Genomic DNA, 18,178 nt, shown 5'->3' on the forward strand with positions numbered 1-18,178 from the left:
GGTCTATAGTTATTTACATCAGAGGAGTCGAGTGTTGGTTTTTTGAGCAGTGGGGTCACTCTTGCCTCTTTGAGAGCATCGGGGAAACAGCCAGTTGACAAGGCGATGTTAATGAGATGGGTGAGGAAAGGAAGGAGGTCCGGAGCAATGGACTGGAGAAGGTGAGAAGGGATAGGATCCAGGGGGCAGGTGGTTGGGCGGGCAGAGGTAATCAAAGTAAGAATTTGGTTTGGAGATAAAGGGGTGAAAGAGGAAAGAGTACTGGAAGTGATGGATGGTAAGGTGATTTCAGGAGGTGTGGTTGAGAATGAAGAGCGTATGTCACCTATCTTTTTTACAAAGTAGTTGACAAAGTGGGTTGGTAGGAGGGAGGAGGGAGGAGGTGGACTGGGGGAATCTAGGAGGTTAGAGAAGATGGAAAAAAGTTTTTTGGGGTTCGAGAAAGAGGATTCAATTTTGGTTTGATAAAAAGAGCTTTTGGCTGCAGAAATAGAGGCAGTGAAGGAGGAAAGAAGAGACTGATAGGTAAGCAGATCATCTGGGTGTTTAGATTTCTGCCATTTCCTTTCCGCTGCCCGTATAGTTGATCTTTCAGCACGTACTGAGTTAGATAACCACGGAGCTGGGGAGGATTTGCGAGCCTGTCGTGAAGTAAGAGGGCAGAGAGAGTCGAGAGAGGAGGATAGAGTAGAGAAGAGAGTGTCTGTGGCATCATTGGGAGACATGAGTAAGAAAGAGTCGGATGGAGGGAGGGTTGATAAAGTACATACCACCAGAGAAGAAGGAGAGAGTATGGTGTCTCTTGACATATGGTTGTGAGCTTGGGAGAGCGGGAGAGAGTAAGAGATGAAGAAATGGTCTGTGGTATGGAGTGGAGTAACAGTGAGGTTGGCTGTAGAGCAGTTTCTGGTGAATATGAGATCTAAGTGGTTGCCAGCTTTGTGAGTGGGTGGTGAAGGAGAGAGTGAGAGGGCAAAAGAAGAGAGAAAGTGAGAAAAGGCAGCTAACTTCTCTGTCTTGATGTTTGAAAGAAGGACATCCAGCTCCTCCAAAAACTCTCCCAGAGGACCTGGTGGGCGGTAGATAACAATGATGACTAGTTGTACCGGATGGGTTATGGTGACAGCATGAAGTTCAAAAGATTGTGGAGTGAACTGTGGCAATGGGTAGAGAGAAAATCTCCACTTGGGGTTAATGAGTAGGCCTGTCCCCCCACCTCTACCAGTGGGTCTTGGTGTGTGGGTGAAAGAGTAGGCAGAAGAAAGGGCAGCAGGGGTGGATGTGTTGGTCGGTGTAATCCAGGTCTCAGTGAGAGCAAGGAAGTCAAGGGATTTCAGGCTGGCAAAGCCAGAGATGAACTCAGTCTTGCGAGTGGCAGACTGGCAGTTCCACAGGCCACCTGCAACAAGGTGTTGAATGTGTGTGGAACGGGTGGGATAGGTAAGAGAGGTGGGGTTGCGGAAATGTTGCGAGCTAATGCGTGGTTTGTAGTATCTCCGAGAGGAAACACGGACAGGAATGGAGAAGCAGCACATTTCCAGATGAAGACACCGAGCAGTTAAGTGAGATAAAGATAAGATAAAGATAAGGTTAAGCCCACTTAGCCTCCCACGAAGACTCCCGCGTCGACTCCTTTGTCTTACTTCTTACTGTCTACTTGTCTTACTTCTAAATTGTTCTAAATTGTTTCTGTATTCCCACAGAGTTGGTGATGCATGCCCTAAGCAGCTGCAGGATTCTATCTCTAAACCTGCGCTGTTTCCAAAATCCTAGCTTCATAGAATTCTGCACTGGCGAAAAGTAACAATTTACTCCAGTGCTACTCTTAAGTACAATGTTAAACTATTAGATATATATTCACTTTACTTGAGCATTTCCATTTTATGCTGAATTATACTTCTTCTCTACCACATGTCAGAGGGAGATATTGCACTTTTTACTCGATTACATGTATTTGACAGTTAAAGTTACTTTTTAGATTAAGACTTTGCATTGACTAAACATATGACAAGCTTATAAAATACAATGCATTGCTGGGCGAGCGAGAAGCACAAGAAGCATGCAACAGGGCTAAACCAAAGCTTTCTAATCTTTTTGGCAGTGTCTAGTTGGGGCCCCAACATATTTTTGTATTGTTGAATTGGTACTTAAACTTAAGTAATCTGAGTACTTTTTACCACTGGAATTTCACTGGATATAATAAATGTCCCTTCAGACTTATTGTAAATCATCTGAATATTTGTCAGCATGAATACCATCATGGTATCATGGTGTGTCTCTGACTGTCCCTCTCTGTATTACAGTATGTGCCATGGTGAGTGTACTGAAAGACATAATTGGTTTTTGATTGTTTTCTGTAATTTCCACCATGCCATTCCTGAATGTGTTGCATGATTTTATTCATAGGCTTAGGCATAGGTTCAGGAAAGGAAATTAAAAAATCCTGTGTGATGAGATGAGGAGAGTAGATGTATTTATTGTTTGTACTCCAGGAGGCTTGATGGAAAATAATGAAACTGGACCAGCCTGGCATTTGTAGATATGGCCATGCATCCAGAGAGTGTGACTGAATGACTTTAGGATTAATATACTTTTATCACCAGTTTCTAAACCGTTCTTCTTAAATGTAAATTTCCATTCCATTCCATTGGGTCTCTTTCTGTTTGGCCTATCAGTAACTTAGTAAGTCTAATATACTCATGGGCATTTGCTTTCATTAGAACCCCCTAGAGGCGTGAATAATGTTAAAAGATACATGTCGTTTTTTCTTCTTCTTCATTTTTAACATGCCGTCCCTTCAGGGCTTCCATACACCCAGGACTCATCTTACAATCAGTCCTCATCACGTGACTTATGACACTGCAGGGTCTTTATATAAATAACTTCATCCATTTAGTAGCGCTGACAAACTCGAGAAGAGCTGCAAGGAGACACAAGAGATTCACACGAGACATAGCTCTTCAGTTTGGTGAGTAGACAGTTTATGAATTCGTTATTGTTTACATAGGCCTATTGTTAGTTTAATTTTATATATACTCAATAATTTTGTGTTAACTTTTAGTAACTTTTTCTAAACCACTTGAAAGTGTTTTCCTCATAAAAAATGAACAGAAATAGCAAACTAAAAAACTTCAACAATATATTTTCAGAAGAACGCGAGGTTGTTTATTAAAGTATCCTGACATAAACTTAAGACTTTAAAGTTGCATTTCAAATAAAATGCAATAAACCGTTCTGAATTCCATTTGCAAAAAAAAATCACATGGCAAAGGTAAAAGCATTGACGATTATTTAGCTGTTGCGTTATATTTGCTTTTCATTGCAATAACCATGACTCTACAAATGTTTTCATAGTTTTTCATCACTTTGCAATCCCTTTACAGCAAAACTCCAGTCACTGGGAGCGTATCGTTGTGCGTAAATCGTGCATAAAGTTGAAAAGAAATCCTCATATTTATGGATGTATTTCTGTATCTTTTTCAGCGCACTTTCTAGGTCTTCCACATAGGCTGCACTGAAAAAATGGAACAGTTGGAAAACTCCACAGCATCACCCAAACGCCTCTTCCTGCACACACAGAGCACCGCGCACTCCCAGGCGGATAAAAGCGACGCGTACTTGTACATATTAATAGTCATGTCTTTCTACGGAATCTTCCTCTGTGGTATAATGCTGGGCTACTTCCGCTCCAAAAGGAGAGAGAAAAGGAGAATAAACATCTTCACGCGCCTCGTGCACGAGGAGGAGCAGCGGGAGTGGGGCGCGCTCCCCAAGAAACACAGCCTTACCTTTCCCGCCGCTGTCTCGGAGCTGCGCTCGGTGCAGGTGTCCCTGCCTTTCTGCGGTAACCACGGCAACAACTTCGGGCATCTCCACTACGAGGGCGCGCTGCCATCACCGCTGGCGTGCGCACAGTGCACGGAAGAGAGCAGCATCAGCTCCCTGTGCTCCACGGACACGCGCTTCGTCATAGAGGAGGAGTCGGACAACTGCGCGGCCGATGGGTTGGAGGGGAACGTGAATTGCAGATGATTCAGGCTGAACTTCACCCAGAAAAAAACTCTGTGTGTTACCGTCCATGGCCAAAAAAGAGAAGAAACATCACCTGGAGAGAAGCACAGGATGTTATCAGGCTTCTTCATATCACAGAGGCCCAAACAGTCAACATCATCCATGTGTTATCCACAAAAGGGCTGGAACAAGTCAAACAACACTATGTGGTCAATGTGATACGTAGGCTATTAGACGGTAGTCAGTTTAGAGAGGGGGCATTGGTCCAGAATATTTTTCGTTTGATGTTTGATATTTTTCCATGATCTCTACTCTCTATATTTAGGAGAGTAAGAACAAGTTCTGATTCAGTGCCACACCTACATACTACATTCTCAGTAGCAACATGAAACCACATACACACATTTGGCCATGTTTCTTTTTTTTTTTTAATGAAAAGTGATCGTGGTGAGAGTGAAACATATAATTACAATGGTCATTTTTATGTTATATGTTGGCATAACCTATTGATAGTAATGCAGTTATTCAATTCAATCCTACAACTTTATTTATCCCTGCAAGGGCAGTTGTATGCAGCAGCTCACCACCCAGGTCCACACACACACACACACACACACATACACATCAATAGCTATATGTTGTAATAATTCATTAATAGATTAACAGATAAATATAAATATCCAAATATATCTAAAACTATAATACAATAATTGCACTGAACAAAAGAATGAAATACGATTTACAATTTGTATTATTGATCATACAGTACACTATTATACTATATAATATATAATATTAATAATATAATATACTATTATTTCATTGTATAACTATGACTTGCCTGATTCAATGGTGACCCCACCCTGCTGGAGCCCACTCCTGACGCTACACTGAGAACCAACTCACTGGTTTGGGCTGATGACTCACCCTGCAGGGGACTGAGTGAGAGACCGCCTTTCTGGCTCTTTGGACTGAACTTGACTTGCTCTTGCCAACATGGTCTTGAGTATTGAAACGTACCTGGAACCCACTTGAAAGATTGTCTAAACTAAAATGTATTTGTTGTAGCTTCATGATCAGCACTGCTCATACACAGTCAATAATGTAGGTTTACTTGATGAAAGCAATGCACTCTACATATTGTTGGTATTTTTCACTTCATGAGGCTTTGTAGTGTTTCAGAAAACAATAAATGCTTCTGAATTGATACAAGTGTCTTTTTTTTTAACTTTAATGTTTCACCAGTGGAGGGCACTCTTGTAGTGCTTTCTGATTGTGGTTACTTTTAACGAATAAGGAAGATGAAAGGGAGATGAAGCCATGGAAAGAGTGACTATTATTATCATGATATTTTTAGAGATAGCCAGCCTACCTAAATCATTGGAATAATGCAGAATAAGGCAGATAATAACTGAATCAGTACCAACAAAGCAGCATAATGCTTCTTTTTTGGCTCATATCTTCAGGCAAACATTTTTCTAACCCTTTATTTCTTACCCAGACGCAGCACACTGTCCCAATTATCCCAATTATGTTCCTGTTTTAAAATGACAATGCTCAAACATTTGATGGATCCTAAAACTGAATAAAGATTTATTTGATCATTTATTATTATTAATTTGTAACGTAGGTGTGGAGGTTTATGATCACGCAAAAGACCCCTTGAGGGATCATGGACTCCATTTAAAGACCCATCAGACTGTATAGCAGACATAGAAGACAGTCACTGAGCCTTTATCCCTCAAACAATGAACAGTTTATCTGAAGATAAAAACCAGAGGAAAGATGCTAGACCGATGTTATATATTTGTTATTGTTGTTATACTTTGACTTTAAAGGATCTTTTTTTGCTCAGTGTAAAAACCTCCACATTAAACCTACTTTGATTCATAAAAATGTAAAAGTGTGAATTGCTGTGAAAAGAAGAGCTAAAGAGGGAGACAGAAGCATTTTTGTATCTCTCCCTCTCTGTCTTCTTACCATCCGGGCAGCTTGACACAAATAACAGACTTGTTGAAGCATTTGAAATCTTATTTCCTGCGCAACATAAACACCCCACTGTATAATTTATGTACAAAAACACACACAACCACACAGTGAAGCATTCATTTATTATCAACAAGGAAGTTGAGAGGGATGCACTGCTGTTTCTCTAGCAAAAAAAACTATGTGCAAGCTGCCTTGTCCTCTCTTATGGTGCAACAGCAGCTGTGCATGTGTGTGTGTGTGTGTGTGTGTGTGTGTGTGTGTGTGTGTGTGTGTGTGCGTGTGCGTGTGCGTGCGTGCATGTGTGTGTGTGTGTGTGTGTGTGTGTGTGTGTGTGTGTGTGTGCGTGCGTGCATGCGTGTTTGTGTGTGAGAGAGAGAGAGATAGGGGGATAGAAAGCAAGGGATTTTCTCAGGAGAAAGAACGAGTAAGAGTAAGCAGGGTGAGAATAAGAAGCAGATGAGAGTGTCTCCTGCATCGTGAAGCAGGATGTTTGTCATTAGTGTCCCCCTGTGGGAGTCGGTGGTGGGGCCTGTGTCGTGCCTCAGGCCTCACACATACACACCATTAATGAAACGAGTCACTTCAAACCCACCATTTCTCTCCCTGTTTCTATTCTTTCATCTTCCTTCTTCCCTCCCTTCTGTCTCCTCGTTAAACTTCTTTTTCATTAAGTTGAGATTTCAGCAGAAAGGGGGGTTTGTAATGTGAGTTTGTATAATTGATCTACACTACATACACTACACTGGTTTCTTTCACATCCCATAAAATATAATTATCAGGAGCCTTTCACATTACCATTACTAAACATTTGGAGGAGAAACTGAATGCCCATCATTTTATGTGTTGGCATATCTGGCATGCAAATTAGCAGTTTTGTTCACTCTCACCGCTCTCATCAGCATTCTTTCCAGCAGCAAAGCTGCAAATTCCAATATTTTTATATTTAATTTATCAAATATATAAAAGGTGTCTCATCGCAACGAACCCACGTTGAATCTTCGCAGGCAGACAAAGTAAGCAACTGGTTAGAGCTGAAGATCTTTGCCTTTGTCTTAATTTCTATCAATTTACATGGGCTCGGGCCGGGCTTGCGTGCGCACATTTGAATAATGTCGGGTGATAAATGGATTTGGGCTTTTAAAAAGCTGTCAATCAAAATGTACTTGTCGTGCTCGGGCCGAAATCTGTCGGGCTCAGGCCTTGTCGGGCCTAACTTTTAAGGCCCGATTACAGCTCTACAACTGGTAGGTAAAGTAACAGAACATTTAGAAGCCAAGGAGTAATGTTTTCCTCAGAAGATGGTGGAGACCAAAACAGAGCTAAAAGAATATTGGACTTGCATTAGTCACTTCACCAAAGACAAAACTCCAAATGCTAATGTTTCTCAGTGTCTGCTAGAAGTGTACATAGGCAGCGGTTTGCTAACACATTCACCATAACATCTTTATAAGGTGATATGGTGTTTACAGCTTCCATCACTGCCCCCTAGTGGCAAGAAAATCAATGAATACAGGTTTAAAGAGTTTTTTCTTTTACAACTTTTGTCTCTTGAAACTTAATCCTGTCATGGTGGGAAATGTTAGTGTAACTTGTCCTTAAAGCAAAATTTGTGTTTCAAACTTATTTCATGCAATGCTGGAATGTTGCTTTAAAATGTGTCTACCTTCTGTTCAAAACCAGTTGGTATCAATATCAACCCAGAACAAAACTTCATAAATGTAGCAACTGGTATTAAATCAGGTTTTCATCTGAAATGCAATCCTGCATTGGCTGTGATAAATTACCAGATTGAGCAAATTATAATATGACCTCAAAGTAATTATAGCAATGCAGCAGGTTTGCGCAGGATCTCACCAGGGCCAGGGCTGACAGCAAAATTATTAATCTTTCTATGTAATCTATGTAAGAAGTAACTTCAAATGGTCCAACTACAATCAGCCTGCATGCAAGACTCATCTTGGTGATGCACTTATTATTTTTGAATAAAATAAAATAAGAATAATATGCCTTAAATTCATATTTAAGAGTCCTCAAGGTCCGATATTGTAAAAAGTGAGATTTCCATGTTTTTTTTAAATTATAAAGCAGGTCTAGGTGCTGTACTGTGAAAATATAAAAACGCTCAAACCCCGCAAAAATGCACACAGCCCATATTCAGAAACTGTACCTTTAAAGGAGTCTTCAGGACTTTGGTATGGTTGCGATGTCACAACTTTTACTATATATACTATTCTAACTATCTATAGGTAGAAAGTACTGCTACAGTACCCTTACAGTCATTCCCCGGCTGCAATGACGGTGCAGAGACTCTGAGAGCGAAGATGCGGAAGACCCATAAACGCTGACCAATCACAGCAGACTGGGCTTTTTGGGAGGAGGGCTTAAAGAGGCAGGTGCTAAAACAGAGCGCTTGCAGGGTGAATACAGGTATACGGGTTTTTTTTTACATTAATGCATGTAAACATGTTCTAGTGGAAACCCAACATACAAGTATTAACCTGAAAATGAGCATAATATGGGACCTTTAAATCCTTTTCTTTCTCTTGTTGTGCTATTTTTGGAAATCCAATCTATAGCTGCTTGATGACTCACCTTCCTTTCTCACCTGACTGGGATGGTGAGCCTTGAGAAGATGAGCTGACACTCCTCATCTGAGCTCCATCAGTCTCCTGCTGTTGGACATTACAGTATGTCAGGTTAATCCCATTTACTGTACTATGTAGTTCACAGCTTCTTTGCAAAGTAAAAACATATCCTTTGGAAGCAGATGTGCTGCAGTGATGTAAATGTACTCAGAGACACGAGGCACTGCTGATGAGCTTCTTATAAGAATCACAACTTTCTCTGGAGTTCTCATTTTGACCCTGAACTTTTCATCTTCATCTCAGAGACTATTAGAGTCTAACCTTAGAAAGATTCTCCTTATACGGTGTTTGTTTAATGTGCCATTCTCCTGAGCAGATCATAATGAATATTTCACACAATCACAGGAGTCTGCACCTGTCACCGTCTGTGAGACGCTAAATCTTGACGGACTTAATGGGATTTTGGCTTAAAAACGGAAGGTGTTTACCTGTTCATCTAGAGCCTGTATTACTATTATTAGAGGTGTGTGTAACTGACCTCCTCCTCTTTGAACAAACTGTCCTTCTGTCTGTTTTCATCCAAACCCTTATCCAAAAATACACTCACACAAACACACACACACACACACACACACACACACACACACACACACACACACACACACACACACACACACACACCTCTCTCCTTTTGTTTGTATTGACACACCTGTCAATACAAACAAAAGAGAAAGCAAATGGGCTCAAATGTTTGCTTGTCGACAAATTAAATGTTTCTTTCAGTGTGGAAAGTACAACCAACCGCAAGAGTCAACCTTTTACCTCATGAGTGTTACTATGGAAACGGAAGCCAAAGGCTAATTTGCATATGAGTTGCTAGCCCAGAGGGATCATTCCTACAAGTCACGAAAGAGGAAAGCCTTCAAAATACTGAATAAATGAGAAAGACAATGAATTGCCTAGATAATATAGATTAATTGATAGAGTGACACATGGCACATTCTCATTGTTATGTTGATTGTAGTTTGAGCTGCAGGTGGTTCAAAGGAAAATCAGCTTCATACTAGATTTAGACAAATACGGGTTTGTCTGCTGGCTTTGATTCTTGAAGCTGCTCTAATCAACATTTTTATACCAAGTGATCAATGGTCGGTGTTGCTTGAAGTGACAAACTAAATTACCAACTTCCCCTCAGCTCTACAGAGCCTTTTTGCCTCTTTGAGCTGATTGTTTTGTTTTGCAGCCCACAACTTTTTTGATTCAGTCTTACTGCTCTTGTTAATCTTGTTCCCAGCAGCAGCAGCAGCAGCAGGCAGCTGATTTCAGTGAAAACGCTCTGATAAGCAGAGGTGGAGCAGCCATTTCAAAAGTGTGGGGGTTCTAAGGGGGGGAACACAGTCCATTATTCTCTCCGATAAATATAAGACTACAGCCAGCAGAAATTTAGCTAAGCTTAGCATAAAGACTGAAAACAGGGGGACACAGCTAGCTTTGCTCTGTCCAAAGGTAACAAAATCTACTACTGGAGAAGATTCCATCGACCTTCCACTCACCTTAAAAGTACAAAAAAAATACTGCATGAGCTGTCCCTTTTCTAAAAGAGTCGGACTAATGTGAAACACTGGGGGGGTGCGTGTGACACCAAGTCGGGTGCAGCAAGTGGTACCCTGGTCTGAAAATACTTGGTCATGTATTTGTTAGTGCTGAGTGTGAAGCTTCACTAAGTCAGTGGGAGGTGTTGTTCCTTCCTGCATCACTACTAATGAGCACAGTCAAAGTTCATTGTCAAAGTGAAGAAAAGCAAACTGCTTAGCTGCACACTACTATCCTTCTCTTTAAAGGCAAACAAAGCAAATGGCAGAAGGTGTGGCTTTCTACTGGCTAAACACACCTGTCGAATGAATCGCAAATTGAGCCACACTGGTTAATTACGCACGTCCCCTATAGGCTTGTTACCATAACAACCATACTGTACGCCAATGCAGGAGTCTCCATCATTATCTGCATGAAAGCTGCACTATGTTACTGTCACTAAACACAACTGATTCAAGAAAAATCAGTTAATACTTATTTTAGTATACATTTTGTGTGACTAACCTCTATCTGTGTGACTGGTGTGGTGTGTCTCCTTAAGTCAAGAGTCTGAGTCACATGTGTGAGTACTTTACTGTGGTGCACACTGGCACCATTGTGCGCTGATAGCTGATACATATGGGAAATGTTTCCCCTGGAGAAGGATTAAATGCCTCCAATACCTCTTCAATGCTGCAACAGCTCAGTTTCTAAATCCCACCTTGTTTATATTTAAATGATACAAGGAGGCTAATTGTGTATTAACTTCCATATAGTATTTATAAGCTAAAATTTCATTCTGCATGGTTTGAGAATCTAATAAAGCCCGTTAATGTGGCTACATCTTGAGTGATGCACGTAATAACACCCAATTATTTCATCAGTGTGTGATTAGCATTTTATTAGCTCAAAATACTTTATGTTACACTGCTGCAAACCAGTTTAGCGAAAGGGTTTCATTACATTTTGAGAAGGTATTAAATTTTCAGGTAGTTATTGCATTATCAGCTTTCATAAGGAACTTTCTGCTGGGTTTAACGTACAGCGTTACAAGTGAGAAGTCTAAAGTGCTTTGTTAAATGTACAATAGGTTTTGAAGGGTATAAGTAGGTAGCATTGTGCACAAAAATGTACAATAAGAAAGCTGTGATGGACGCCACCGTGGCTTTGTCAGCAACAGGCTGTGTCAGCAAAGTTGTTTCCACCATATTAGTACAGAGTTGTTATGTTCAGATGATGTCATGCATATCTATTTGTGTTGTCTTCTGAGTATTCAAACCACATATACCGGTAAGACCTTTGTATCTTGCTGCTGAGAGATAGAGAAACAATGGCCACGTTGCAGCACCCTCTCTCCCCGTACAGAGTAAACTGTATTTAATATAAGATCACGAGTCTGTCTCATCTGTCATCTCATCATGTCTCTCATCATTACTACGATCCTTATTTCAGTTACTTTAACTGAGATTTAATGTTGACGTATGTGTTTTTTAAGGGGGATTTGGTCTCCTCATCGCACTCAGATTCTTTGAGAGCTCCCTTAAACAGCAGAGCTTTCCCCGCCAAATCTAACTGCTTTGACTGAAATTGCTAAAAGTGATGTTTTGGGTTTAAGAGAAAGACAAAAAGAAAGAAAGTTGAGCTGTGAGTAGGAATGAGTCACTTGATAAGTGTGTCATTCTTCAATCTTATAACTAATTCTAATTTTTCTATTTCTTATACTTTATGTCTATTTTTCTCCTATGTCTACTTAATGTGTATTTGTGTTACATTACATGTTACATTACATTACATGTCATTTAGCTGACGCTTTTATCCAAAGCGACTTACAATTGCTATATATGTCAGAGGTCACACGCCTCTGGAGCAACTAGGGGTTAAGTGCCTTGCTCAGGGGCACATTGGTTGATGTATTGCAGTGGATATGACACATGCCCACACCAAAGGCATGTGTCATATCCACTGCGCCATCACCACCCCGTTATTCTGATGTGTGTCAATGATTTTCTTTTGAGCTGCTGTAGCACAGGAATTTCCCCAGTGTGGGATTAATAAAGTCTCTTATCTTAAAAAAAAAAAGTTTTAAAAAAGTTTAAAAGTTGGCTCTTTGGAGCACTCTTAAGTGTAATTCTCAGCACTGTTAATATAGACAGTTAGGCACACACTGTGTGTTTATAAGAATAAAGGAATATAACACTAACACAGAAATTCAACTGATGTTGGGGAGAAGTTTATCCTTATTTAGTCAAATGTTTCATCATGCTAAAACACGCAATTACATCACTTGGTCTGATGTGAACTTGAACCAGTAGGCTGAACCCAGTTTATATTCTGTTACTGTTTCTCATTAACACCAAGATCATGATAGCATCCTCATCTGCCTAATTAGCACTGGGTAGGTAGTAGCCTTCAACAGTGAGCTGCTGATGTTGTAACTGGCTGTTTGGGGACTAACTGCATAACAACAGTGTATACAGTGACTGAGTAGAGGCAGAATATTCATACCAGGCATTTATACTAATGAACAAGGGCTGTGCATAGGTGTGGGAGAGGGGGTGACAGAATAAAGTAGAGAAAGATGGAAACAGTCAGACGGTGAGAGTGAAGGGAGAAGTAAAGACTGTACCAAACTAAAGACATACACATAAAGATACACACGCCGGCCCTTTTATTGAACTGCTGCCACACCCACCCACACACACACACACACACACACACACACACTCACACAATGCAGCTGAACTGTGTACTAAGATTAAAATGAACCAGAAATGCATCGTCTCCATCAGATTCTTCAAATGGCTGCCCTCATCTGTCAGACACCTGGTCAGCCCCAGCATTATTCTCTGCTCTGCCTGCACTTTGGAGGCAAACACAAATCGGAATGAGTGACTAGGTCTTAAAACTTTCTTATATTATCGTTGCTAATACTTGTTTAATTAAAGTTTTTGTTCACAACATTACTTTGATCTGATGCGAGGTAAAGAGAAAGAGATGCCGTATACAATTAAAGTAGTGAATTATGACTCATCCACTCAGGGTACTATTTATAGACAAAGGGACAAAACAGAGCAATTATAGTCAAGGCCGGATGTCACAAAATGATAACTTGCTGGAAACACAGTTCAATATCCTCCTGCCTGAGTAAAGATTGATTATTAAAGTAAAGCAAAAAAAGCAAAAGAGAGTCAAAAAAAGAGCAATAAATCCTCCAATCTACAACAACAAAATGGCACACCACGGCTATTGTTAAAAGAAACCAATGTGAACTGCAAAAGGGATATAATATGACATTATAGTAAATAGTGTAATAAGAGTTGTTTTTATCTTTAATCCACTCATTCTGCTGAGGAATCTCTTCTTGGCCACTCATCTGTGATATCGTCCTTTGTCTCTACTCAGAGCTTGTGGTCACAGGAGAGGATAAGGATCCGAATTTGCTTTGTAGCTCAGTTATTTCTTTGCTACAGTACTTCCATAACTACAGTTACTCCCACATTACTCAAGCCACTTGAGACTGTTTTTACTGTGTGTTTATTGTGTGCTGTATGTTTAATTTTGTGCCTACACTGCAAACTAATTTCCCTCTGGGACAATAAAGGCAATCATTCAAGCCATCTACACCACTGCTGATTGCAGTCAGTTTGGATTTACAGCGGTCAAAATGGATTTCAATGGTGGCCAAGCTGGCTCAGTGGGTAGAGCAGGCGCACGTATACTGAGATGTTTATACCTCGACGCAGAGGTCCATGGTTTGAATCCAACCTGTGACGATTTCTTGCATGTCTTCCCCATTTCTCACCTAGCTGTCCTATCAAATAAAAGCGGAAAAGCCCAAAAAAAATTCTCCTCCATTTTCTCCTTAGATTTGCACTTGCGAGCAGACACCTAGTGCAGTTGTTTGTGCAGCCTAAAGTGCAAATCCTTCTTTCCTTCTTTTCTTCCACAGTCAGTATTTGTATGATAAATATATCTTTGGAACTACATTATACGGAAGAAATAGTACCATTGAAAATGTTAAATTCCACAGAGGTCTGGGGATTATCCAAAATAAACGAGACATGAAATGTTGCTTTTAAGTTATTCAAATTCCATTTTGCTGAAGCACCATACATCAAATTCCAATCACCTCCATTTTATTGAGGTGGTGGAAGAAGTCTCAGAAGAGGCACTATCAGTATGGTTAGATATCACCAGGGGTATGAGGGAAACTATCCTTTTAAGTCACCTTTGAAGTGTATTTTGGATAAATGTTTGGTACTCAAAAGAAAGATTTTGGATGGCGAATCACTTTAATACTGTAAGTGTACAGGTAATGAATTAATTGCAGAAATGATGACACCCCATACAACTGTTGCACCTTCCAAGAATACTTAAGGGAACAGAGTTAATACGCCTTTCCAATATAAAGAAAACCCTGAAATCCCATGTCATACTTCCCAAAACACCTAACAGACGTGCTGATCGCCGTAGCCTAACAATTTCCAGTATTTGAGGACCAATCTAATCCACATCCACCACTGTGCCCCTGAGGAGTTTGCTGACTACTGTGACCTCTGCCAACCAGGGCTCTCTGACACTCAAAAGACTTCATTCCCTGAACAGTTTAGTTACTAAAAGTTTTCTTTGAACCATCCAACAGTATCCCCTGCTGAATTCAGTCTTTCTCCCTTAATGAGAGAAGGCAGGCCAACCTCCACCTCCGCAATCACAGAGTAGTTTGACTCAATGCAAAAAAGACTAACTAACTCCCTCCATACTTGACATACATTCAATACGAATGGATCTCCACATCACTAGCAACCTTTTATGAAATGTCTTTTAATACTACTGCCCTGTACATTTTTCTCTATGATTCTCTCTGAACAGATTTGCCACAACAGAAAAGCTTATTTTGATAAAGCCAAGTGTCAAGGCTACTGCTTGACAATAAATATTACATACCTGCAATGCTTAAAGTGATCAGATCAGATCGCCTTTTAGGAGTGTGAAGATATCTAGGCCTGTGTGTGTGTGTGTGTGTGTGTGTGTGTGTGTGTGTGTGTGTGTGTGTGTGTGTGTGTGGTTGTGTGTGCTTCGGTTGGATTTTAACTGAGTTTATCGTGACTGTGTAACAGAAAAAGCAAAGTATAATATGTTCAATAGAACATGAACACATGCACTCATGCACGCACGCGCGCACACACACACACACACACACACACACACACACACACACACACCATCCACACACACCCTCCTCTTGCACATTTCCCCTCATAGTCCCTTCCTCTCTTCTTTCTCTCCAGTGACTCAGTATAATTGCAGTCATTTTTCTCCCTCAGTAATCGAACTCTGTGTGTGGGCATTGGCGTCAACAGGACATGACACGAAAAGTACAGGGTTTCAGTTCACATTCTCCAGTGCCAAGGGAGCTCATTGAATTTACAACCAACCTCTGTCAACAAACCTCAGCTAATCCAGTTGTTTTGACACTTTTCACAATAAATTCCTTTCACCACAGTGTACCCTATGTGTGTATATACCAGTGAGTTCTTGCATTAGTTTTGTTCGCAGTATGGGAGCCATAAAATGAAAAGATGAAGCAGCTAATGAAGTGAGATATCAACTGAGTATATCAACTCGGGCCCGGCAGCCGTCTGATGTGTGACAGGGGAGAAGAAACGCATGTACGTACTGATTCAGACAGCCAAGAAAGAATCAATTTTTTGGTCTGCCTGGGGGTGTTTTGTTAGCTAAATGATTTCCTGACTGGTCCAAACATCCTAATGAGAAAGATTAGAAAAACAAAAAGGGAGAGTAATCACTGGCAAGCTTATAAAAGAGCATGCAGTATTGACTATAGATGCGTCTATTTCAAATAAAAGTCAGTTTTTGATTTTCAGTAATTTGTTTAAAGTGGGCACCTTTTTTTTTTTTTAGACTTCATTGACTTGGTTATATCGATCTCATTTATTGAAAGGGGTTAAGCCCTTGTAGCTCTTCCAGATTAGCAGCCTGGTTCAGTTGCAGAAGATGAGTGTATGCTGTATGTGTCTACAAGTGCTGTCTGCTCTGTCAAGCTGCAAATACACCCAGCTAACTGACAAGGCAGTCACCCATCATGACGTCCAGACATCTTGTGCGATTCTCCCTAAGCTCTCTGGAACTATCGCACACTGAATTCATGTCATCATTTTGGTCGGTCCACTACTTTGATCCAGACTGAAAAATCTCAACAACTGTGGGTAATTTGCCATAAAATTTGGTGGTAGGAAAAGATCATGGTTTGGATTAAAATAAGTATTTGTTACATATCTTAAGTTACGTATGCAAGTTAAGTACGTTACGGAGCTAATGTCCAACCTGATCTCACAGAAATACATTAATGGCCAGGACTAGCCTGACGTCGTCATACTCAGATTCTAGTCAGAATATGAGTCTGATACTGCTCCATTGGGCTGTGATTATGGGGTGTGTTTCAACCGAACCAGGAAAGAAAATGCCTCTGCACTCAAGTGGATAGACCTACAACCAATCAGAGCAACGGAGTATGTGACGTATGTTGAGCGAATAAAAAATTAAACTTTTGCCGAATCCCGTAGGAAGGACGGCAAAAACATCTTTCCTATCGACAAATGCCTTGATCGCGGTTCTCTGTTCCTCTTTTAAAATTAATGCGCTGTCGATATCTTCTATAACAGATTTGATGGCGGAATCTACACATCTCAATTCTCCAGCGGCAGCCATCTTTGTTGTAAACAAATTCAACCCAAGCGCTCTTTGGTGACGTGGTTGACTGTTGATCATCTGTCCATCATCGTATAAAGCCCGCCGTAACAATTTGATTCTTCCAAACAGCTCTGGTTCGCTCCACAAGGGACCAAGTCCAGACCGAACTTCCCGACCTCAAATGTTGTGGGCAGGGCTAAGTTCAGCTGGCATCCAGGCTAGGCCAGGACCTCTTAACACTGCATTACGTGGTGGTGTTAAAATTATGTGCCGGCATAACGGAAACAATGCCAATGGAAAGTCAATTAGGATCCTTTGTCGTGGTGGACACATATTCCCTGGTTCAACGCAGCCCTGTTTAAAGTCTGCGTAGGGAGGAGGTCCGGGTGGATGAAAGGGTCAAACAAACACGGGACTTTCACCCAGGAGACGGCGTACTTATTTTAACCCAAACCATGATATCTTCCATAATCTAACCAAGTAGCTTTGTTGCCTAAACCTAAACCTACTTCCTTGGTGCTGGCACGTAATTTTAAAACGTTCTACCATCATGTATTGTGGTGTTAGGAGGTCAATATCATTTCACATATTTCTGTGAGATCAGGTTGCTCCTGAGAGAAATATCTTTCTCTTAAAGGACAATTCCGGCGCAAAACGAACCTAGGGGTTATTAACAGATGTGTACCCACTCTGTCGCTCTCTGGGACATGTTTTCATGCTAATCGAATGAGTTTGGAGCTTGAAAGACGCTAGCGCGGACCGCTGATTAGCTTACAACGCTAGTATTCGGGGCACAGGGAACGTAAAAACAAATTGCTATTTATACCACTAAAAAGGCTCAAAATATCACCAAACTTCAACAGAGCTGACTAGAATTATGTGATATTTTATATTTTCTTTGGGGTATGCCACTATGAGTGACCTCCTTTCACATTACACTGATCCATTTCACCTTCATTTTCACCTACATTTGATCCATTGTAATTATAAAATATTGATTGTATCTGCTTTCAGAGAACAAACCGTCTCTTGTGAATATAAGAAACACAGAGTCCATCGTAGCTTAAAGGTAGGTATCGCTCACTGTGGCACATAAACAATAATCTATTTTGATCTTTGCTCCTGTCCTTACCTTTACCGTTGGACTCTTGTAAAATACAGAGTGTTAGCTGTTATTTAGGATAATCAGGGCAGTTTATAATAGCAGAGCCTGTTTCATAAGGTCTCCTCTAAATAGCTACCTATTTCCTGTTGAAACATCCCCAAGCATTACAGTGAAGTCTGCCACTGTAACTCACTCTATTTGTACA

The 18,178-nt window shown here is 40.7% G+C and overlaps 2 protein-coding genes across 2 annotated transcripts in view; both read left to right on the plus strand.

Moving 5' to 3' along the window:
• The window catches only part of acsl3a (acyl-CoA synthetase long chain family member 3a), a 35,882-nt gene extending 24,656 nt beyond the window's left edge, over positions 1-11,226 (plus strand). Inside the window, exon 16 of the transcript XR_004897417.1 lies at positions 11,216-11,226. The gene's annotated coding sequence lies outside the window, so the exon portion shown is untranslated. The remainder of the gene's footprint in view (positions 1-11,215) is intronic.
• Positions 2,862-4,731, plus strand: kcne4 (potassium voltage-gated channel, Isk-related family, member 4). Its single transcript, XM_031283620.2, has 2 exons — positions 2,862-2,968; positions 3,484-4,731. The coding sequence occupies exon 2, from the start codon at positions 3,523-3,525 to the stop codon at positions 4,030-4,032; it is 510 nt and encodes a 169-aa protein (XP_031139480.1). The 5' UTR covers positions 2,862-2,968; positions 3,484-3,522; the 3' UTR covers positions 4,033-4,731.
• Positions 11,227-18,178: the final 6,952 nt, after the last annotated feature.

Source organism: Sander lucioperca, chromosome 5 (assembly GCF_008315115.2).
Source record: "Sander lucioperca isolate FBNREF2018 chromosome 5, SLUC_FBN_1.2, whole genome shotgun sequence".
Classification (NCBI taxonomy): domain Eukaryota; kingdom Metazoa; phylum Chordata; class Actinopteri; order Perciformes; family Percidae; genus Sander; species Sander lucioperca.